The 24,870-nt window shown below is 37.7% G+C and overlaps 1 protein-coding gene across 9 annotated transcripts in view; it reads left to right on the top strand.

The window, feature by feature from the left end:
• Nucleotides 1–22,669, top strand: part of adgrl2a (adhesion G protein-coupled receptor L2a) — a 158,558-nt gene extending 135,889 nt beyond the window's left edge. For 2 of the 9 annotated variants that reach the window (XM_052101394.1, XM_052101393.1), the window contains 7 exons: nt 4,196–4,287; nt 10,154–10,322; nt 10,435–10,563; nt 10,838–10,934; nt 15,596–15,724; nt 17,895–17,912; nt 20,750–22,669. In XM_052101394.1, the coding sequence (XP_051957354.1) occupies nt 4,196–4,287; nt 10,154–10,322; nt 10,435–10,563; nt 10,838–10,934; nt 15,596–15,724; nt 17,895–17,912; nt 20,750–21,501 (1,386 nt within the window). In that variant the 3' untranslated portion in view covers nt 21,502–22,669. Of the gene's footprint in view, nt 1–4,195; nt 4,288–10,153; nt 10,323–10,434; nt 10,564–10,837; nt 10,935–15,595; nt 15,725–17,894; nt 17,913–18,876; nt 18,930–20,749 lie in introns of all 9 variants that reach the window. The other 7 variants (XM_052101395.1, XM_052101396.1, XM_052101398.1 and 4 more) reach the window with 6 other exon arrangements.
• Nucleotides 22,670–24,870: the final 2,201 nt, after the last annotated feature.

The raw sequence follows: 24,870 nt of genomic DNA, 5'->3' as shown, positions 1-24,870 counted from the left end.
TGTATATAATAGTATTTAAATATAAATACTATTATAAAAATTGACAGTTGTCTGTGGATTTTGGGAATTATACTGGGTATAACTACCACTTCTGTTAATCGGCCAATCAAGCACATTCATCAAGCAATGTTGGTAATCTCAAAAGGGCCAAAAATCTACTAATAAATTGAGGCCTATCTTTAGTGAAACCACAACACTTCATGTTATGAGCCTCATTTGCATTACATTTTGCACTCAAATCCAAAGAGCTAAAAAGAAACAGAGACTATAAAAAGACTCTGTAAAATACTGAAACCATTCATATATTTGCAGCTTCGCAGAAGGGCCATAAACCCTCAGATCTGCTCATTTAGCCACTGCGGCACTGGACGACGAGTGATGTATGTGTTTGTGTGCTTGCTGATAATCAGAATACGTGTTCCAGTCATCAGCAGCAGAAAGCTCATGACCCTTTATGAAGCTGATTTATTGTTGCATGCTCCTCTCGGACAGCAAGCAGGACTCGTAGTCCTCAGGCTGCTTGACAATGCTAGATAAAGCACAAAGGCTGCAGCCTCTCAGGGGACAGCCAGACCAAGGTTTCCCCCGACCTCTGATTCTCAGCAGATCGGCTTTGTCCTTGTCAATGAGAGAGCCCTAGTGAGTCTCATTATTCAGAGTTTCACCCATTTTGCCGTGCAGAGGGATAGAACGCCTGTTCAGTTAGTTGAAGCCCATTGTGGTTCTCATTACGCCACATCTATTTTCGGCATGCTCGATCCTGCCACCGCAGCCTCGGCGATGCAGAGCTCCTTGAAATTCACAGCTAGTCCGACGTTTCTTGGCCCTTGGGCACCAGGCATATAAGCTCCATGAAAACCAAGCCATGGAGCTAATGAGTGGTCTGGAACCATTAGTGCATTCGAGTGACGTTAAAACACGCTTGGACTATGACACGTTAGCATCATGCAGACAGTTCCATCTGCATCTTTAATATTTAATCTGGTTCACCCAAAGTCCAAGAAGCACACATACACGTACCAACACACATATGCAGCTTTCTCCAGCATCCCAAAGTGGAGTTGAGGGTCTTCTGCTTGGCTAGCAGTGATGATTCTGGAAGGGGGGGTTTGTTCAGGAAAGCTCTTTATGAAGCAGAGGAAGCCCATGGGACGGGCAGGAACAAGGAGCTTTAGGAGTGTAGCGGCTGCTTTGCGAGGCTACCTCTCCCTCTGCTGAGCGTCCTAAGTTCCTCTCGTCTCATCAGATCACTGTCAGCGCTCCAGTGGGCTGAGAGGCCTTTTATAGCTCTGTGTTCAGGGCTACAAAACCAGGCGTAACCTTGCCACCCTGTCTCTCTCTCTTTTTCTCTCTGGGTCATTCTATGCAAAATGGGGGTGCCTTTTCCAATTTAAGGTGATTTTCTTTTCAAATAGGAAATGGTATGTAATGTGTTTAAGTGCAATTAAATTGCATTGTTGGGTTGAATCATTAACTGATATATATAAATGTTATATTTATATAAAAATGTTTGGCATACAAAATATGCATATTTGCTAATATAGCAATGTGAATTTGAAAACACAAGGGAGGGGACATTCCTACTATGTCTGTATTAAAACACAGTAAAAGCTGGTGTCAGCTATTCATTGTTAAAGGAATAGTTCACACAAAAATTATCTCTTCATTTTCTCTCATGTCATCCCAGATGTGTATGACTTTCTTCTGCTAAATACATATGAAGATTTTTAGAAGAATATCTTAGCTTTGTAGGTCCACACAATGCAAGTAAATGGTGGCTAGAACTTTGAAGGTCCAAAAAGTAAAGGAATCCTAAAAGTAATCCATAAGACTTCAGTGGATAAATCCATAACTTCAGAAGCAATTTGATAAGTGTGGGTGAGTACATTTCTACTTTCAATTTTTGGCGATTGTTTTATTCTTTGTGAATATCGCCACATACTTGGCAGGGAGGAGAATTTATAGTAAAAAACTACTTAAATATTGATCTGTTTCTCACTTCACCTATCTTATTGCTTCTGAAAATGTCGATTTAACCACTGGAGTCTTATGGATTATTTTTATGCTGCTTTTATGAGCTTTTTGGACCTTCAAAGCATTGTATGGACCTACAGAGCAGAGATATTCTTCTTTGTTTGTGTTCAGCAGAAGAAAGAATATCATACACATCTGGAATGGAAGGAGTGTTGTTAAACGATGAGAGAATTTTCATTTTTGATTGAACTATCCTTTAAAGTCATTTTTACTCCTACAGTAGGTATACGAGGGACACAAATGGCACCTGTTCTGTAGAAGGATCACTCTCTCTCTCTGCGTGAACGGCATGTTATTGATCGCATCACTAGTTTTTGATTGTGGAATGATGAGCTTGTGCGGCCGAACGAGGAACTGAACTGAAGTGCTCATTTGAGCTTGGTGACACCGCCACTTAGTAGAGCAGCCACAAATGATAGACTGCTATATCCTCACTTGTCTGTACTCCAGAAAATGGATTAGACCAGAAAATGTTCCGTCACCACATAGTCGTCCCAAACACATGGGCAAAACATGATAAGTGTTTCTATTGGGAAGTAATTTTACACTGTACACGATAAAGTATGACCAATGCATTACTTTAGCTTGTTACTAGGTCTTTTTCATGGGGTGTGTTTCAATGTATGAGTGTGTGGATGTGCCTTCAATGTTCCTGATGTTTTCATATTGAATGTTTTAATGTGAATAAAACAGATGTGCAGATGTTTGTTTACCCATCTAAATGTTAAGAAAAATTTGAAATCCTTTATTTAGCTATTAATATTCTGAACATTCTGGACACTTTCAATAATTTATCTTTGTGTGTGTGTGTGTGTGTGTGTGTGTGTGTGTGTGTGTGTGTGTGTGTGTGTGTGTGTGTGTGTGTGTGTGAGCGTGTATTTAGCAATTTGTGGGGACCAAATGTCCCCATAAGGATAGTAAAACTCAAAATATTTGACCTCGTGGGGACATTTTGTCAGTCCCCATGAGGAAAACAGCTTATAAATCATACTAAATTATGTTTTTTGAAAATGTAAAAATGCTGAAAATTTTCTTTGAGGGTTAGGTTTAGGGGTAGGGTTAGGGGACAGAATATATAATTTGTACAGTATAAAAACCATTATGTCTATGGAAAGTCCCCATAAAAAATTGGAAACACAACGTACGTGTGTATAGAGGACAGACTTGGGGTATTTTGACTAATTTACTAAATTTAATTAATTTACTGAATTATTAGTAAATGCAATTGATTTTACTTTAAGAAAGTGAATTTGACTCATCCCTCAATATGAAAAAATAAAAAAAGTAGAGTTTTTACAGTAAATATACTTAAACTAATAAAACAAGAAACAAGTTTAAAACGTAATCACAGCAAATAGACTTTAAAATATGCACTACCAGTCAAAAGTTTGGACACACATACAGTGCTCATTCTTTTTCACAACTATTTTTCACTTTTTAGAGTCCTAGTAAACATTTATAAAACTATGAAATACTAGTGGAAAGCTAAGTGGAAACCAAAAATGTTAAATAAAAAACATCATAGATTTAAAATTTAGCCATCAACGCTTTGCGCAGAATTCTTCTCTCCACCTGTGATGATTTTTAAACAGTATTGAAAGAGTTCCCATGTATCATGATGGACACTTGTGGGCTGCTTTACCTTCACTTCCCGCTCCATCAATTTAAAAAAAATAAGTAAATAAATAAAATTACAGAAAATCATACACACTCACAATTCATATTTATCACAAAACAAATTTCAAGCACTTAAGCCATAAGAGCAACATGTTTTTATGATTATGGGAAAAAAATCATTCAAGTGTGTCCAAACGTTTGACTGTAGTGTATATTTTTGTTCCTTTTGCAAATTTCAAAAATACGTTTCATCATGTGCGGTCTCGGAGCTTCTCTGAACAATTTGTGTTTTCATTCTGCAGTTGAAACGGTTTTATTGCTTTTTTGCATTCTTGTATTGATACATAATGACACTGTATTTGGCGCCAGTCATCTTGGCTTTGTCCCGCAATATACCAGATGGTTATTGTATTAGTCGCTGGCTGAAGGGAGGCTTAGATGGCTGTTTTCAATTAATGTTCACAATAAAACTTCACTTATCTAATATTTTAAGTTATTTATTATTATATATATTATTAACATATCCCTTTTTGTTTTCTCACAGCTCAATCTTGTCTTTCTGCTCATCACGATGTACAAAATGATGAAAAACTCCACATCGCTGAAACCCGATTCCAGCAGACTGGAGCACATCAAGTAAGTCACAGTGTTTTATTTGATATTTCTCCCTATGTGCAGTCAAAGTGTGCCACCACACAGTAAGAGGAAGAAGCATTGCAAAGTTGAGTTGGAGTATAGGAACAGACATTGGTCCTTGGTTACATTGTACAGTGGGGTTCAAAAGTCCACATTGAAAATCTGGAATGCAAAATTTCATTTAAATCTGGAAATAAACTGACTATAATTTGACTTTTTTAATTTTTAAATAAAGAAACGTTAAAACATAAAATCAAGTAGAAATATTTACTATTCTATACTGTTTCTAACTAATCAAATAAGCACATTTATGACATTGACCATGTTCATGTTAACTCCTTTGGCAAAATGTCAGATTTCCTTGCTTCTGTTGAAGCACACAAGATGCTCTTTTTAACATTCCCAGATAAAGCTGGGATAACATAGGAGTCTATGTCCACACATTATTATAGTTTTTAATTTTTATTTCTGATGTATTTTCAATTTGTCTTTTTTATTTAGTTTCATTTTCATTAGTTTTCACTGTTAGTTTCAATTTAGTTATATTCATTATATTTAGTTTTGTTATTATAAAGCTTCCAAAATCAATGCATACTTTATGCCGTAAAATTTCTCTGGTGTCTACTATCATTATCTAGTAGTATTTTCATGTTAAAATGAAGCCAAGTAGTACAGATTTCCAATTTTATAATATACTTTATACAAATTTAACAAGTGAACTTTGAACCCCACTGTATATAGCAAAAATATAAAGCATCTACTAAACCATAATTTTTGCTTGGATGAATTTAAGTGCATCCACTGAAGGAATTCAGATCAATCCCAGACAGATGTTATTCTCTTCAGGTGCACAGCGTCTATTAATGTGAGTGACAGCCAGAGAGGCACGTAATGATCGAGACATTCTCTGTGCTGTAGCTCCTTTACAGTGACCACAAAACCCCTTTTTGAACAACTCCCTGCATTCAGAGTCTCCCTGCAGTGAGAATTCAGAGTGTGTTTGTGCATGTGTGTGTGTGTGTATAAGCATTTTCATGTGTTTCCTTTTGAAAAGAGGGAGATCTCTTTCTGTGACAGAAATGTAAAGAAAAAGAGTGTTGGTTGAACATACGGCTCTCTTTTGGTTATATCTGCTGGCATGGCAATGCATGTCGTCCTGCTACAATTTGATGATATTTGACATATTACTGTTTTTAGTTATGTTAATTTTCTATGTTTATTAGACGTACAGTATTTAGGCTATAATGTGAGATTTAAGTGCTTGTGGCACTTTTAACAAATAGGGTACAATTTGGTGTTGCATTATTATATATTATGTTGTATATTATTATTATTATACATATATATATATATATATATTATACATATTATATATGTCTGATTAATTTTGATATAAACATAAAAATCACACAAATCAGGCTTTTAAACTTTATTTAGACATGTATTGTACATGAAAACTATTTATTCCCACATTTTAGTAACAGGATTACAAAAACTGCAGACTTCTTATGCAATGAATAGACCATAACATTTATCCTGTGATATTTCGTTTGACCTCCTGAGGTTAACAATCAACATTTTCTGGGGGTTAATTGCCTCCTTTCACTGACCATGTGTTGAAACAGTTCTTTATATATTGTGGATTTTTGTTATGTCAGACTGCTTGCATCTTAAGTTTTTTTCAAACATAACATACAGCCAATGGGAAATATTCATATTTTATTATATTTAACTTCGAACAGCACACTAGAATTAAATGTTGCTCAGGGGCATTGTGTTGGCCGTATGTTGTCTAAATTTCTCTCCACCCATCACCACAGGGCAAGCTGAAACAATGCACTAAACTCTGGTTTCATTGCAGCATGTTGCATGTTCAGCGTGCTAATCTGCATTATTACTTTTTATTTCTCTGTTTCCCATTTCTATTTGTTTTTCTCTCTCCTTCTCTCTCTCTCCGTCCTCTCTCTATTCTCTTACCCAAACCAGTAATTATCACATCTGTGATGGCTATTATAATTCTGATTTGCCTGGGTAAGATTCACTATACATTACAACTTATGAGACGGCTCATAAAACATTATTGCCACTTTAAATATTGTAAAGAGGCAAAGTACTGGCACATTTGACCTGAGAGAACCCTCTTGAGTCTCTGCAAGTAGGGTTCCCACACAACAGGACGGATGAATAAAAAAACATGTTATTTTGGCTGTCTGTCTTTGTAGAGAGACAAATTACTGTGGCTGTAAAGTTTTATAAAAGGTCTTATCATGAAATCATTAAATGTGTTATTGTTATTTTGTCTTGTACACAGCTGAGGACAAAATCTATCTCTTCTCTTGATTTGTCCAGCTTAATTTGCTTCACTTTCTTTTTTTTTCAACTTCAGAATTCTTGCATTTGGACTTTAATGCTAATGAAACTGATTTGCCTGATCTAATGTTGTCTCTCTCCTCTGCTGGCCATGCTCTCTACTGTAGCTATGAAGATAATAAACCATTTATCAAGTAAGAGCATAAGCTGGACATGTGTGCCACAGCCTCATGGTTGTCCCCCTTCATTTTATTGTCTGTTTGTTGGGCTCTTCCAGAAGCGCTGTCGCCGTGTGCTGCTTATTTGTGCTGTCTGTCTGTCTTTAGCTTAACTTGTTTCTTAATTTTTATGCCGCCTGGACCGTCATACACTGTACCTTTACTTAATACCCTAATAGTTATTACCCCTCATAAAAGTTGATCTCTCACATTCCTCAAATCCATTATTTTATTAATATCCCCTCATACCCAATCATTTATAACAGAATTACAAAACACATACCCCTAATACCTCATCCTTCTCATGCCTCTACCCAACATTTGGGTTGGGAACTTAGAACTGTTTCTTGTTCAGAATAGTTCCTTTTTAGAAATATACTAATGTACTATACTTGTAAAAATACTAGAACCGTATGATATTCATGCCTTTGGTTCCCCTTAACGTTTCACAAACGTGCAATGGTCCGCTGTTGCAGACGGAACACCATACAAAAATATTCTCATAGTGTTTCTTTCGCTACCATTGTTGTTGAGTTCCCAAACAAATCACTCGCATAGGCTGTTTTATTTTTTGGTGAATCAAAAACATACAGTGCGACCAATGTAGTGTGGTTTCTAAACCAGTGACTGTATTGAGCAGTTCTTTTTAGTAAATCAAATGCACTTACACATCAGGAGGAGCGATTAGTGAATTAATCTTACTTATTTCTGATTCGTTATATCTGCTATGTTGAAATCTTTTCTTAATTTGGCAACATGCTGTTGAGGGCAGTAAATGCAATTTTTATGCAATTGCATTTCTTATTGTCAAATAATTTGTCCTCAAAAGCACTAAAAGAATCATTAATGGAACAGTTTCAAAGAGGAATTGGAACCGTAATTGTTAAATTTCTTGTTTCCCATCCCTACTCCTCATACGCTCAAACCTCTAATATTCTTGAAACCCTTTATACTTTCCAAACACATCATACCCCAATTCCCTTGTACCCTATTACCTCAAAAGCACTTATGCTCTCAAACCTGTCATACCCAAATGCCCTCTCACCCTTCATTCGCCTATACCATCAAACCCCAAATGTCCATATACCCTCAAACCCATCATACACAATGCCCGTATACCCTCAAAACCCTCCACAAAGCCCTTATCCTCTAATAACACCATACCCCAAATGCCTTATTCTCAAATCAACTCTTACTCAAACTCCCTCACAGTTCCTAATCTCCTCATACCCAATCCCCTTGTACCCTCAAACTCATCATACCCCAATGTCCTTATTCTTTAATACCTACAAATCCTGAACATCCTTATATGCTCAAAACCCTCATACCCAAATACCTTCATACCCCTCATTCACCATTTATACCCTTAAACCCCAAAATGCTCTTATCCCCTAATATCCTAATATTCGTATACCCTAAAACCTCAAATCCATCATACCTAATAACAATATATCATCAAATCCTCCCCAAAACCTTTATAATCTAAAACCCACATAACCCAAATGCCTTATTCTCTCAAATCCCTCATACTCCAATGCCCTTAAACCATCATTTCCTAAACCGCTCATACCCCAATGTCCTTATACTTTAATACCCACAAATGCCAGACATCATGTTACCCTCAAAAACCTCATACCCAAATATTCTCATACACATTCTCAAACCCATCATACCCAATGCCCTTATATCATCAAACCCTCCTCAAATCCCTTATACTTTAATAAAACCATACCCCAAATGCCTTATTCTCTCAAATCCCTAATACACCAGTGACCTTAAATCCTCAGTTCCTAAACCGCTAATACACCAATTCCCTTATACCTTCAAAGCCCTCATACCCCAATGTCCTTATACTTTAATACCCACAAACCCCAGATGTCCTTTTACCCTCAAACCCTTATACCTTCAAACCCCTCATACCCCAATGTGCTTATATTTTAATACCTACAAACTCCAAACACCCTTATACCCTCAAACCTTTCAAACGCCAATAACATTATACCCTCAAACCCCAAATACCCTCATCCCCCAAAACCCTTATACACCAAACCCATTATACCTGATGCCATTTTAACATCAAACCCCTCATACCCCAATGTCCTTGTATTTTAATACCCAGAAACCACAAACGTCCTTGTACACTCAAACAAATGTTCTTATAACCTCAAACCCTTATATAATCCAAAGCTCATACAGTCATACTTTTAACCCCTCATACCCCTGTACACTCAAACCGTTCATACCCTCATATCCCCATGCTTTTATACTCTCATACCCCCATATCATCATATCCCAAATGTATTTGTATCCACAGACCCCTCTTACCTCAATGTCCTTAAACCCTAATAGCCTCAAACTCCTTAAAGTGCGTACACACTCGCCAGTGGCTGGCGGTCAAGTCGCTAGTGGGCGTTCCCACTACTGGTTGCCTAGTAACATTTATAAATGACATTCACGGATGTCATTCCATTGCTGTTTGCCATAGCGGCTGTTTATCTGCGGTGAAAATGCAAATGCCGGTCTGTCTGGGTCCACAAATCCCCGCGATCTCAGATACACCTTTCCACGCAGTATTTTTCTTAAAAATGTCCTTGTACGTGGGACGAGACATATCATAGAGCACTGGAAAATTTCTAACAGCAAGAGTTAGCCTTTCATCCATCTTTCCGTTACTGCAGGAGCTGAGAGAGAGAGAGAGAGGATCACGTGAGCTCTCCCGTCTTCTCTCCTATTGGCTGTTGCTTCCGTTAGATCGTGTCACTGGAAGTCGCTGTGCTCTCATTGAAAATGAATGGCATGGAGTCGCTGTCGCGCGCGATGTCGCTGGCAGTGTGTACGCACCTTTATATGTTTAAATCTTCATGTCATCATACTCTTAAATCTTGTTCATCTCTCTTTAAGAAAGCAAGCTCTATCTCTTTGGTTCCTTAGCCAGATGAGACCTGTTGTCAGCGCTTCTTCCACTAAATGGACCAGTCAGAGATGATTACTGTTCTTTCTCTTTCCCCTTCGTCTGAATGCAGCCCAGTATCATGCGTCTTTACCCAGTAGTGTGGCATGTACAAAAAAAAACTCCACACTCCACTGCCTCAATACTGATTAAACCTTCTTTATGATCATCCCCTTTTTATATGGGAATGATTTAACTCCTAGCGATATGTTCCACTGCATTTGCCATCTACTTGCACCCAGTCCAATTGACTTTCAGGGCCTGTATTTGATGTATATTGTATTAATATTGTAGTTGTAATGATTTTTTATTAATTTTTTTTGTCTATTCTGAAGCGATTGTCCCTCACTCATGCCTTTGTGTGTTTTTCTTTGCTTTGCTTTTGAAGGTCGTGGGTCATGGGCGGCTTCGCTTTGCTGTGTCTCTTGGGCCTGACCTGGTCGTTTGGTTTGTTCTTCATCAGCGGGTCATCTGTTGTGTTAGCGTATCTCTTTACCATCTTCAACACTTTCCAGGGCATGTTTATTTTCACCTTCCACTGCCTTCTTCAGAAGAAAGTAAGTTCTTCCTGAAATATATTGTTCCACCAGAGCTGTGGCAGCAGCAAATTTAACTAGACACGCACATTAAAAAGTTAAAATGAAAAAAGTGCATTTCTTTGATCTGCAGGTTCGGAGAGAGTACAGCAAATGCCTCCGACACACATACTGCTGCAGCAGGATCACGACAGAGAGCTTGCACAACTCCACAAAGACCTCAACAACACGGACAAGTGCTCGCTATTCCTCTGGTACTCAGGTATAAACACTACTGACCCATTTTCCATTGTTTTCTTCTCTCATGTTTTCACATGTTTTTTAATGTGAAATTCAGTTACAAGACACGTTTCACTTCAGAAAAAAAATCAACTATGAGTACTCCAATCTGCGCAAGTACTGCAACACAAATCATTAATGTGTGTTTTCAGTTGATTTTTGCGGCTGCAATGTAAAATATTTTGAGTAATGATCTGTTTTGAATTAAAAACAAAAATTGTACCAAATATATCACAGTAATTATGTTCATCTAACAGAGTCGAATCAGAAGAATGTGGAATGATACAGTCAGAAAACAGTCGGAGTCCTCATTCATCTCAGGAGATATCAACAGCACTTCAACACTCAACCAAGGTCAGTCAGACACCCAAACTCACTTAAACTGGGTATCAACTCAGTGACATGAATGAGACTCAATGATCTACAATCAGCAACAAACCATATTTAATTAAATCTGTTAGAGAGTAAGTAGTAGTATTATTATTTGAGTATTTAATTTATTCCATATTTAATAAAACATCTTTACAGCCAATATTATTGGAATATTTGCACTTGTCATAGTAGCTGTAATGATGAAAATTTTAAGTTGAGTGAATTGAGTGGTAGAAATGAAACATTGCAATTTGTGTGAAACAATACATTTAAACACGTAACTCTTTACAGTTGTAACAGTGATTTTTATGTTAAATTAGGCTTGTTTTAGAAATCTGATGTTGATTTAAATGTATAACAACATTTTCATTTAATTGATAAGCTTAGAAGAATACATGTAACATGTAAGACTATTTATTTTAAACCCATTTTACTTTTGTAATGTGAAATATATCAGAGTGAAATGGGATATTCAAAGACTTTTATTCATTGGTTTGAATTGACTGGAGAGTAAAATGTGGGCATAACATACCAGAATGGAGCCAAGTGGTTGGAGAAGAGGTTAAAAAAACAAGAGGGCTTGGTTACACCAAAAATATAAGTTGTTTTAGTGGCATAGCAAATTATTACATTGTGATGAATGATTGAACTCCCCCCCTTAGAATAACGTGCTCCAATAAATAGTTCACAATAAGACCAGGAACATGCATTAAGATAGTAAACCGGGTCAAATTTGATTTAATTGAACTTTAATAGAATGTCCATTTAAAGATACTAAAAGTATAGACATAGAAAGTCATTTTGAAAATATCATTTTGGGCTTGTTTCACATTTCCAAAATAATGAGTCAGTAGAAAATATGCCCACGGTCAGCTATTCAAGGATTCAGAGAAAAGATAAGAAAAAAAATACTGCCATGTATTATTTAGCCCAGGCCCCAAATGCATGTGATGAGAAGATGATGTTCAACTTTAGATGACCCGCGGTAAGGTTGTATTATTCAGAGCAGTTTGCTTTGGCTCGCGCTAAAACACTCAGACTGCTTTCATGCATCCATTCAATCGCAAAACAAAAAGCCAAACAAAAACTGGTTAAAATTGTTTTAATAAATGCTGGTATGTCTCCTCCTTCAGTGTCAATACAATAAAAAAATCTGGCAACCGCTGTTGCTAGAGGTTAACCTTAAAAATTTTTTTAAATACATTTCAGGAATTATGGGATGCCATGAGAAACATTACTCTTTAAATAAAATATTATCACATGTAATTTATTGGGATGTACTTTTTTCAATGCGTATTATAAAGTGACAAACTTTTGGAATGCTGTAAACATTTGACATGTCTTATAATATATATTTATACTGAAAATGATATGGTGATTCATAATATTGACAGTATTTTAAAGTAAAATATATATATATTAGTGCTGTCAGTCAATTAAAATTTTGAATCACGATTAAATCGCATATTTTTTTTTAGTTTATCATGATTGATCACAGATTTTTAAAGTGCTGAAATTTGAACCTATACATACTTCTGTAAAGAAGTTCAATGGAAAGGAGAGGCAAGAACCGGCTTTTCAATATAAATAATATTTTAATAATAAACTTAAACAGAAGACACAAACACACATGACGGACATGTCCGTAAACTATCTCTCTCTCTCCCGCACAATCCTCCGCAGACAGCCTTTATCCCTCTCGGAGGCTTGATTAACCTGATAAGGGACCGGGTGTATAGAATCACGACCTGGCCCCACCCTCCACCCTGCCACATTCCTCCCACATTCTCTCAGGCAGGAGAGCCCCTGGCATGACGTACATCCCCCCCTTTCCCTGGGGGAGGGCGTGCCCGAAGCCCCGTCTGCCGGCAGGTCATCCCCGGCCACCTGGATGAGGGAGGGGACAAGGGGAGGGAAACAGAAATAATAAAAATGGGGGGGTACTTCTTGTAACAGTGTAGTACCCCCCCCAAAAAAAACACTGTAAAATTTAAACGAGAGGGAAAAGGCCAACGCGGAGCAGCAGTGAGAGAGAGAGAGGAGAGAGAGATGAAAAAGAAAGAAAAAAAAACTCTAGCTTGTTCCTCGGCCACTCCTCCACCCTCTAACGAACGACAGCCGTGCCTCTCCGGGCGGATCGGAGGCAGTTCTCCAGCCCCTGGCGAACAGAACGCCCCGCCGCGGTCTTGGGGAACAGAAGAGTCCTCCCCTGCCCCGCTCGCGGTCGGCGGCCTCAGACCCCACCGCATTTCAGCGGCTGGTAGGGGATCCTCCGCCCCTGGCAGCGGCCCTGACCGCTCCAGGCGGTCGGTTAGGAGCCCTTTCTCCCCTCGCGGTCGGAGGCCGTCCTCCGGCCATCCCGGCAGATGCCCGCGGCTGCTCTGTTGGGGTGGACGGTAGTGGCGAGAACTTTACTACAGCGTATCCCTCCTACTTCCCGGATTTCGGCACCAGTGTAACATAGTTCAATGGAAAGGAGGAGGCGAGAACCGGCTTGTCAATATAAATAATATATTTAATGATAAACTTAAAAAGATAAACACCCACATGACGGACATGTCCGTAAACGATCTCTCTCTCTCTCCCGCACAATCCTCCGCAGTCGGTCTTTATCCCTCTCGGAGGCTTGATTAGCCACCGGGTGTGTAGAATCATGACCCAGCCCCGCCCTCTACCCTGTCACAACTTCTTTTCTTATTAAAATGTATTTATTTCCATCTTAGGAAAGAAAACAAAAAAATATGTAGTAATATAATGCTTTATTAACATTTTCCAAATGCACTAAAATAACACCAATTCAAGTCACATCAAACATTTCGAAAAGTCTAAGTGGGAGTTTGAATAATTGAAAGAACTAGTCCCCATATCAATTAAATATTCATTGCAATGGGCATTCAATCTCTTAAACTGTCATTCCCACAATACTAATCTGCTGGTAGACTGTGGCTATCCGCTTTCCTACAGCAATCGTGAAGCTGCATTCATGATTCGCGTCAGGGCATCAACACCTGTGTGTAGCACCGCTTTAAACTCACCATGAAAAATGAAAAATACTTCAGTAATAATTCCCATCATTAAATAGCACTTAGAGCACCTTTCTCCATAATTTTATCAGTGACAGGGAAGCACTGTCAGAGATTCATTTATTTAATGAGATCATAATCTCCACAACTCTGCATCATAGGAGAGAGCGTAACAGTCAAATTTAGCGTGTTAAGGTTAAGACAGTTCCATCCATAGAATGTCTATGGGATCACCTCATATGCTAAGCTTGTAGGCTCACTTGGTAGAAGGGCTCTGACATGTGTGTTAGTGTAATGACTCCAGGCAGACACATTATTAGTGTATTAGGGCTGTGAATTTATAAAGATTTTAAGTTATTAATAGCATAGTTTTCTGTGATTAATTGCGATCAGTCATGATGGTACATGGTAAATAAAAAAACATTCAAACTATAATCATAAATATGTTTACACTATGTTTTGAACTTTTAGGAATCATTATTTGTTTTAATAACTGAATGTACAGTATAATTTTTTAGTTAAATTAGACACATTTTTACAGGTATAAATCTTTGATACAAGTATATGTATACATGCCATAAAATTTGTGGACATGCAGTTATTAAAAGTTTGGCAAAATCATCTGCCGCTTTCCATTGGACTTAAATAAAATGACCAAATGAGCTGATTCAATTTATATCCAGCTTTATTGGAAAGAGAAACTTAAGTGTAAATTGCCAATGCATTATTAGACAGGCACTATACATACAAATACAAACCAAATTGAAGGCTTAAGTTCAATTTGCGGAAGTTTAAAATCTCAAAACGTATTCTCTCTGGCTGTCATTCAGTTTCTATCGAGCACACGCTGGGTCTCTCTCATGGATTTTTACTTTTGATACTGGTTCAGATGACAGTTAGGGTATGTTTTTGAGTGAATCGAACAGATACAGTACGACAGCTTGCCTGTATCTCTTCCATACTTGGCTCACCACTTGCGAGTGTAGTCTCCATTCTCCATACAGTAAATGCGCTTCTGTGTTTTTTACAGTATGCCCGGGACATGCATCGTGCAAAATGAATAAGCCTGCACTGCTACATACAATCAGATTCTGTGCTAGGATGTGCAGTTGAGTTAAGCATATTCTGCCTGGAAATTTTATATATGCCAATTTTAGCCACAGGATGTGGGTAAAAATATTAGTGGCATACTGATTTCTTACTAATATATATATTTTTTTTATTGGAATAAGAAACTATGCCAGTACAGTATATTTAAAACTTAGAATACATTTTTTATTTTATTTTTCGAAATCACATCTTAGAAATATTGTTAAAATGCAGGTAAAATGATTTACATTTACAACAATAATATCTAATAGACAGCAATTTGATTTAATATTAGCAGTCCAAAACTAAAATGATGTGTATATATATATATATATATATATATATATATATATATATATATATATATATATGGCTAGGATATGTTTATTCGCTCAACTTTACATTCAGATTTAAACATAATTCCAGATCCATTAAGGGACATTTCAACATTACTTCAATTCTTTAGGAAATTGTAGATGGACATCTCAGAGGTCAAGATCTTATTTGTCATCTTGTATTTTGTCGCTTCAGGAATGACGGGCAATTATCTTCTTACTAACCCTCTTCTGAGACCACAAGGCACTAATAACCCCTACAACACCTTACTGGCTGAAACTATCGTATGTAATACACCAACGGTACCAGTCTTTCACTCTCCAGGTGTGAATACTAATCCACTACAATCCCTTTTTCTCTTTTGATACTTTAAACATGTGGTACTATTTAGTACTGTGAGTATGTTCAGAGTACTATGTAGTATCGGTCCCTCTGTGCTGAGAAAACACTGATGGATCATAAATATTAATCTACGTGTATGAAAGTGGCAAATTAATCATCTGACGAACAATTTTTCTTTTGTAAAGAAATTGATGCTTGATGCATAGCTCAGAGCACCTTATAGTTTCATTTAGAATTAAACTATAGATCTACTATAAATAACTTTAGTGATTTCACAGCACAGGGGTTTATCTACACCTATTGAACCTAATGTGATTTATATCTAAAATATATTATTTTATTTTACTTGTATGGAATATTTGTATTTCAGCAAGCAGTTTTAATCCCAAATATGAAATCAGTTATTCAATGTAATTAATTAGATCTCATTTGTATCTATAAAGGTGATGTGTGTAATATTTTCAATGTTAAAATACGTTCTACTATTCTTAGGCCACGTCCACACTAATACGTTTTAGTTTGAAACGCATCTTTTTCTCTACATTTTGGCCTTCCGTCCACACTAATATGGTGTTTTTGATAGCAAAAACTGATCTTTTCCAAAACACTCTCCCAAGTGATAAATTGGAAATTTGAAGCCGTCTTCGCATTGTTGTGTGGATGGGGAAGATGGAGATCAAAATGGCGGCCCACATTGTAGTGGCATAATTGCGCCCGCTATTTGCCCAACCTTCACAATGCATTCCTTCATAGGCGATGCAAAGTTTACTCGGAGTTGCTGTCCAGCGACGGAATACGAGGACAATTGCGTTTCAGACCTTTCATGGAACGGCTATTTTTTGCATGCATAGTGAGGGGATTTAAGAGTTTTCATACGTTTCAGTGTGGATGAGCAACTTTATAAAAATGCTTGAAAATGTCAGTGTGTTTCGAAAACGAAAACGCCACTTTCAAATATATCCGGATTAATCTAGACATAGCCTTAGTTAGCTCGTCATAAGTTTATTTTCCTGAAAAGTATAAAGATTGTGGCTCAGTGATGCTTTCAAAGCATGGCTTTCTTTGTTTGAGCAGCCCGACATAGCAACATTAGCTATGTTTCCATCCAAGTTGCAAATTAAATTTATGTGAAAAACATATGTGGCAGGAAGGAGGGCGGGGCCGGGTCTTGATGCTGCACACCCGGTCCCTAATCAGGCTAATAAAGCACTTGAGAGGGATAAAGGAGACCGGAGGCGGCAGTTCGAGAGAGTTAGTTACAGGCAGCTGCCCTGTATGTGTTTATGTTTGAGTCTTTTTGTTTAATTTAATATTACTTTGATGCTTCGTCTGGGTGACACTTGATTAGCCCGATTAGGGGCCAGGCGTGCATCGTTATAGCCCTGCCTTGCCCTCCTCCTTGCCACACCATAATATCGCAAAAACAATGTGCGAATGAGTTTCCATCCTATGTGTTCAAAAGAGCAAAATTGTTACTTCTGGAGGAATTGTAGCTACTGTGTCACACTTTTATTAATAAAATCCTTGTGGTTTATAGCATTCAGACAAAACACTGTACTTGTCTCATGTCTGGGAGCGTCACCGCGTCACACAGTTCTGGGAGCATGCTTGTCTTTTCCGTGCAGATCTATGATATATTTTCCAAAAGTGTAAATAAACCTGCTCTTCGGCACAGTTCAAGTTTATATTCAACTTATTTGCTCTGCAAAATCTTGGATTTTCAAGACACCGTTATTTCAGAATGATTGGTCCTCTGGTTAGTCGTTATGAACGAGTTATGAACGAGTTATACAGTCCCATTAATTTTATGATGTGCATTTTGTATGCATAATAAATTCAATAGGAGTTTTTTCTGTAAATGTGTTTCCATCATAGTTTATGCACATTTCTTCTTATTGAATAAAAAAGTATCACCTCAAGTGAGTTTTTTATGCGCATTTTGGAGATTTTATTTGCATCTTTGTGTTTCCATCTAGCAGTTTCTATGCGATAGCAGATGGAAACCCAGCTATTGGCTCAACCAATGGACCGACTTACTAGTGCCACAGAAATTACACACTTCACCTTTAATGTCAGATTCTTTTTTAAAGTGGCATGGCACTGTTAACTGTTCATTTCTTGTTTTCTCTCTTCCCTTCCTGCATACACTCAGTGACCTACAGAGAGACAAGTATGCAATCAGTTTTAAATTTGCCTATCAAATGTAATTGTTTTACCATGAATTTACAAACACAAACTCAATGGACATCAACAGATCATCCACATACTGTCAAAACATGGTCCAAATATCATTAGAATGAGTAAATGTTGACGGCCTTTCATTTCAGATCTGAGCTGATACTTTCATCACCTCTGCATTTACAACTCTGGGACGTTGGCACGATGCATGCACATTGCAAACAAATAAGATTTTCCTTAAGTTTAAAAGTAAAGGCATCATTATTATTGGAGACTTCACTGAGAGCAGTCGTAGAGTGCCTTTTCTCTTTGTTAAATAATGTCTCAGTTAAAATTCAACAGAAAAAATTGGGCATTGGGTTAGATTTTTCATACAGATACAGCAGTTTTTACCTGTATTCTGTGTTACAATCATTTTTAAGCCCCCTACGATGTTTCCTCTTCAACACATCTCTCTGTCTATTTATGAGTGGTCTTTGATGAAGAATTCTGTCAAAGAAAAGCCCTCTTGTTTCTTTAGCCCTTCTGTCTCTATATCCAGACGGTTTAGCTCTCAGACTCCCACTCCTCAAATTACCCTCCTTCTTTTTCCATTTTCCGTCTCCTTCCTTTGTCTTGTCATTTTTTTGGAGAGGTTCTGAGAATGACTGTGTCTGTGGGCTTTCGAAAGATGCAGTTAAAGATTATCGTAACTCACATGGACCTGTGCCCTTCTTTGAGCAAATGAGCTCAAATTACCACATGAACTCTAGTCTAGCAAATAAGCCCAACTGTGACATTTAACGGAGGGAAAAGGCCTTAATTGTGATGTTAATTTAATTTGCTAAACCCTTTGCTTGTGGTAATGTTGTAATTTTGCTTTCTTTTCTTTTTTTTTTTTTTTTTTGCGTGATAACTCATCGTGTGTTAAAATAAATCATTTTTTCTTTTTGTTTTGTGTTCTTTTCGTTCATCAGCAGCGCTCAGGTCTGCTGGCCTGAACAGACAGACTTGATGTGAGTTGTTCAGAGTGAGTTTCTCTCTCCTGTCTGTTGGATGCTATTGTTCATAGGCTTCCTGTATTGTGACAAATGTGTTTGTGTTTTTTCTAATTTAGCTTTTTTTTTCTGTTGCTTTTCTCAAACCCCTCCACCCTTCATTCCTTACCGCCTCAAATAAAAGATGATTATGATGAATTATGTGAGTGTCGCTGCTTTCCCATCTGTTAATACACATCTCTGCCACTCTCTTTCATTTGTGCTGTGATATTTGAAACTTGCTGACTAATTTTTAATGTTGTTTGGGATGTGGTTAAAATCAATGTCTCTAAAACTTTTGACTTAGAAAAATTTTGGGACCCCAAATTTGGGCGAATTCACTAATAATAAATTACGTGGTTTCTTTGCATGCTCTGCCTGCATTGTTTAAGCAACCGATTAAATAAAAGAATAATGGGAATCAGGTAACGGCGAAAACGTCCATAAATCAGTTGAGCGCAATTTTGTACAACACAGCAGACTACCGCGATCTGACATACTTTAATCAGACTGTACAACATTGCTCCACCAATGGGGTCCGGGCACATGAATTGGCTCTTTAAAAGATCCACATCTGGATAAATACCCAGTTATAATAATCCTCCACCATTCTCCATTATTTAATCAACTACTGTTGCCGTGATAACTACAAAATGTACACATAAATCTCTTTAAAAAAAAAAAAAAAAGTGTTTCCTGCCTGCTCATTGTGGGAAGTAAACAGTTCAACAAGGGAAAGTTCTTCCAAAAATTTAAATTCTCCCATCATTTACTCACCCTCATGCCATCCCAGATGTGTATAACTTTCTTTCTTCTGCTGAACACAAAGATTTTAGAAGAATGTTCCAGCTTTGAGGGTCCTTTGAGGGTACAATGCAAGTTAATGAGTACCAAAAAAATGTAAGTGCCAAAAAGAATGTAAAAGCAGCATAAAAGTAATCCATACAACTCCAGTGGAGCTATATCTTCCTTCTATGTGATATGTGCGGGTGAGACACAGATCAATATTTAAGTAATTTATCACTATAAATTCTCCTCCCTAACCAGAAGGTGGAGATATGCATGAAGAATGCAAATCGCCAAAAAAACTAAACAAAAGAAGAATGTAAAAGTCAAGAAATATATTCAAAAAGGACTTATTTATTGATTTGTTTCTCACCCACACTTATCATATCACTTCTAAAGATATAGATTTAACTACTGGATTACTTTTATGCTGCCTTTATAGGCTTTTTGGAGTTTCAAAATGTTGGTACCCATTTACTTGCACTGTGAGGACCTACAGAGCTGAACAATTCTTTTAAAAATCTTTGTCTGTGTTCAGCTGGTCAAAGAAAGTCATATACATCTGGGATGCATTACGGTAAATTATGAGAATTTTCATTTTTGGGTGAACTATCCCTTTAATAGTGCCAGGCAAAATAGTGCTGACTTTTGTGAATGGGACGCATTATATAATATGCCTTGTTTGCATAAAAAGGACGTATGTTTTCTCTAAAAATAATGACATTTGGCATTATTCATGAAAGACGAGCAGAACAAATTCCTTTTCAAAGCGTTCACAAATTGCTGCATTCAATTAAATTAAGGTAGGGCATCCAAGCACAAAATTGGTGCTAATATTTAGTGAATTCAGCCCTTGAGTTCTGCACATGCAGACTAGAGATTTACAGATTTTCTCTTGCGCAAAAATGATCTGATTTTAGAATTTATAGATATGACACAAACATGGGTCCTAAACAGCATTAAATGTTTAAAATGTGTCGTATTTGCAAAAGAAACTAATGCCATTATTTATCTTGTGTTGTTACAGGACACTCTGTGACCAGCGGCAGAGACTTGAATACATTCGGTACTCTACCGCTCAACGGTAACTTTAACAACAGCTACTCACTTCATAACTACAGCGATGACGTGCAGATGGAATGCGGGCTCAGTCTCAATGACCGGGCCTTTGAGAAAATGATCATCTCTGAGCTCGTTCACAACAACCTCAGGGCCGCCGAGTCCCGGATCAGCACCAAAAAGGGGCCAGGGATCAGCAGAGGGGAGGATCCTGTCATTGCGGAATCCTTGGTGCAAGTGGGTGGGGACAGCGAGATGGGCAGTCTTGGGCTGCATCACACCCACCCCCGCACGCTAGAAGCTCCCCTCATTCCCCAGCGAACTCACTCGCTCCTGTACCACACACAGGAGAGAGCGAGGGCCGACACGGACGCTTTGCAACCCCACAGCTTTATCAGCCAACTCCCGCCTCCGTCCGAGACCGCACTGCCATCCCCCAACAGAGAATCGGTGTACACCAGCATGCCAAACCTCAAAGACTCGCCGTTCTCGGAGAGCAGCCTGGATGTTGGTCAGGACCACTCGCCCTCAAAACATAGCCAGAACGAAGACGTTTACTATAAAAGCATGCCCAACCTGGGGTCAGCCCAACAGCTGCATGCATATTATCAGATGAGCAGAGACACCAGCGATGGCCTCATCATACCCGTCTCTAAAGATGACTGTGTCCCCGAGGGGGACGTACGAGAGGGACAAATGCAGCTGGTTACAAGCCTTTAAAGCTGTTTTCGTTATCCGACAAACTTTAAGCACCGCCCACCATGTACACAGCCCTGCCCATCCACTTATAGCAGAGTGATCTTCCTGTTTTTAGCCTCCCACATAACTGCACACATGCTGGAGAAACAATAAATGTCCAATAAATTATAGCATTCCCAGATGGAATCTACAGACTTTTTTGCACATTTTCTGTGCTGAATTTTGGGGAAAATCTGCAGAATTATGTTGAATGGATTTAAACAGTGTGCAATGTATTAAACAGAGCTGAGAATATTACAGTCTTATTGGTAGCTTAATGCAAATTCAAATTAGCCTGAATAATTAGTTCTTTCTTATTCCAGTGCAAACATTTCTCAAAGGTTGTACATATGTTCTCATGTTTCTCTTTGCAGTTTTGCAGTTTTATTATTATTATTATTACTATTATTGTATACAAAAAATGTAATATCCAGGACCTAAATCCATGCAGAGATTGTCCTGGTCGGACTAAAAGAGTTTAACACCCAGGAGCTTGAACACCCTTTACAACATCAACAAAATCCCATGTGACCACTGGCAATTAAACCCCAGGCCTTATATTTTCTCAGTCGTAAACAAAACTGTCAAGGGTAATAATGATTTAACAGAGAACAAAATATATATTTTGTTGTATTGATTGTGTAATATAAATTGTTATAAAATAATGACATCCCTAAATAGTCAAATCAAATATAAATCAAATGAAGAGTTTTTGAATAGATGATTGTGTTCAAAAGTTTTCAAGAGTGTTTATGATGCGTTCAATGGATGACCAAATGTATGTTACAAAAGAAATTTTGCTGACATCTCCTCTGTCTAGTATCATGAAAATGATTTTGCTGCTTCAGATCATTTAGTTTTGGTAGATTCGGAGGATGTTGTGCCTTGCACAAATTTATTTTGTGCAAATCTGTGCAAAGCATGAATTATGTAGTGACTTAAGGCCACAGCTGAGCATGGAAGAGGACTTCTTAAAAGACACATTACTGCAGCTAGGGAATATTTATTTATTAAATTATTCTTTAAAATAATACTTTAAAAATCTTTTGTGAATACTTTACAGCACTGGTCTATGTAGGTCATTCTCATAAGCATAATTAAGGAACCCATCTTTGATCAATATGTTAAGGAGCCCATACAAAGGATGTAAAGTTCAACACTTGTTTACCAATAAATAAATGTGAATTTTTGTCTAATTGAATGTTTAATGCCTTTTTTTTATTATTACTTGCTGGAAGTTGGTGATATGAATGGGTTTGTGTGTGTGTGTGTGTGTGTGTGTGTGTGTGTGTGTGTGTGTGTGTGTGTGTGTGTGTGTGTGTGTGTGTGTGTGCGCACAAAACAACGAGTCTGAAAAATCGAGTTCAGCTTAAAACTTGAGAGCATAATGTATTCGTCATTTCTGTTTTATCTCGGCGGTTTGGAGTGTTTATGCTGTTTGGATTGGTGATGCACATTAATGTGAGAAGCATTGTAAGATGATACATAAACTGCAATTTGAAACCTCATAAACAGCCTGAGAACAGTTTGCTGCTTTATACTGTAGCAGTGCACTGAGGAATGACAAGATAATTTGCTGCAGAAAACTGCAGTTTATGAACCTGACTCTCTGAAATCCTGACTCCAACTATTGCACTTCAGAAAGTTTTTAATGAAAACTCCTTATCCTGAACATGCTTATATCAACATCCCTAAAATCTGTCTTGGTGTCCAAAATTATGTGTGAAATCCACAACTTATTCAAGATTCAATTATTTGATTTAAGTGTCAATAATTTGCTGCTGAAATTGCAGCAAAAAGTTCCCTCGCAATGGTTTGCGTGCCCTCGCAATGGTTTGCGTTCCCTCACAAAAGTTTGTGTTCCATCGCAGTTGTTTACATTCCCCGTAATAAGTGTTGCATGCTCTCGCAATATGTTTGCGTTCCCCGCAATAAGTGTTGCTTACCCTCGCAATAGTTTGCGTTCCCTCGCAATAGTTTGCGTTCCCACGCAATAGTTTGCGTGCCATCTCAATAGTTTGCGTTCCCACGCAATTGTTTGTGTGCCCTAGAAATAAGTTTGCATTCCCTCACAATGATTTGCGTACCCTCACAATAATTTGCATTCCCTCCTAGTAGTTTGCGTTCCCTCGCAATAAGTTTGCGTTCCCCCGCAATAACATTTGCATGCCCTCTCAATAAGTTTGTGTTCCTCACAATAGTTTTTCGTGCACTCGCAAGAAATTTACCATGGAATTACTACAGTAACCATATTTTAATCTTGATATTCATAGAGTATATGTACTGTTAGTAAAAATCATAATTTTATTACAAATTTGTAGTAAAACCATAGTAACCAAAATATTAATCATGATTAATATATAGAAAAACCATGGTTAATAGGATACAGTATACTGTATTAAAAACATGGTTTCTGCTAAAAAAAAAAAAGAATTTGAATAAAAAAAAAACATGGTTACTTAACTTACTTTTCATAGTCACTCCAACATTACAATAGAAAACACATAGTTTCTTAAAAAATTAAAAAACGGTTAAAACAGTCATGCTTGTTTACTACAACATTACTTGAGTAAAACCATAATTTCTACCAAAAACAATGGTTACTACAGTCTACAATATTACTATAGGTATTTTTGTATGGTAATTGCTATACACATCAATTTGACAAAATTATGATTCCATCATAACAAAATTATGATTTTTATAACCATATTTTTCATTTTCCTAGACTATCACTATGGTTTCACTACAAAGTATGGTTCTGTAGTAGGGTGCACCGAAATTTCGGCCGCCGAAAATTTTCGGTCGAAAATGGCACTTTCGGTTTTCGGCCAAAGAGAAAAAAGGCCGAAAATATGAGCCGAAAATATACACCTCCTCGCCCCGCCCCTCAGTGCTCTGATTTCACTCTTGATCGATCTAGCCCTTATCGCGGCGCTACCAAACAAAGGCCGATCATGTCAGCGGTGTGGAAATTCTTCAAAGTTTCTGATAAGGACATCACATTTGCGATCTGCAGTGTTTGTTCAGCAGAACTTTCAAGATATACACACACACACACACACACACACACACACACACAGAGTACAGCAAGAGATTCTACAGGAAAGCGCCCCGATCCACAGCAGTGCCACAACTAGCACAGCTACAACACAACTTAAGACGTATCTAGCTGAACTACGCCAGAAGCGACAATCCCCTTGACTACGGTCGCATAAACAAAGACCGCTTTCCTTTGCTTGCACAGATTGCGCACAGGTAAATAAATACCTGTCTGCCCAAGCACCAGCACAGAGAGTGAGAGACTGTTCAGTGCAGCATCTCATGTTCTTGATGAGCCTTCTGACAGGA

Source organism: Xyrauchen texanus, chromosome 32 (genome assembly GCF_025860055.1).
Source record: "Xyrauchen texanus isolate HMW12.3.18 chromosome 32, RBS_HiC_50CHRs, whole genome shotgun sequence".
NCBI lineage: Eukaryota > Metazoa > Chordata > Actinopteri > Cypriniformes > Catostomidae > Xyrauchen > Xyrauchen texanus.
The sequence above is the reverse complement of the archived record's forward strand: the minus strand, read 5'-3'. Positions and strand labels throughout refer to the sequence as shown.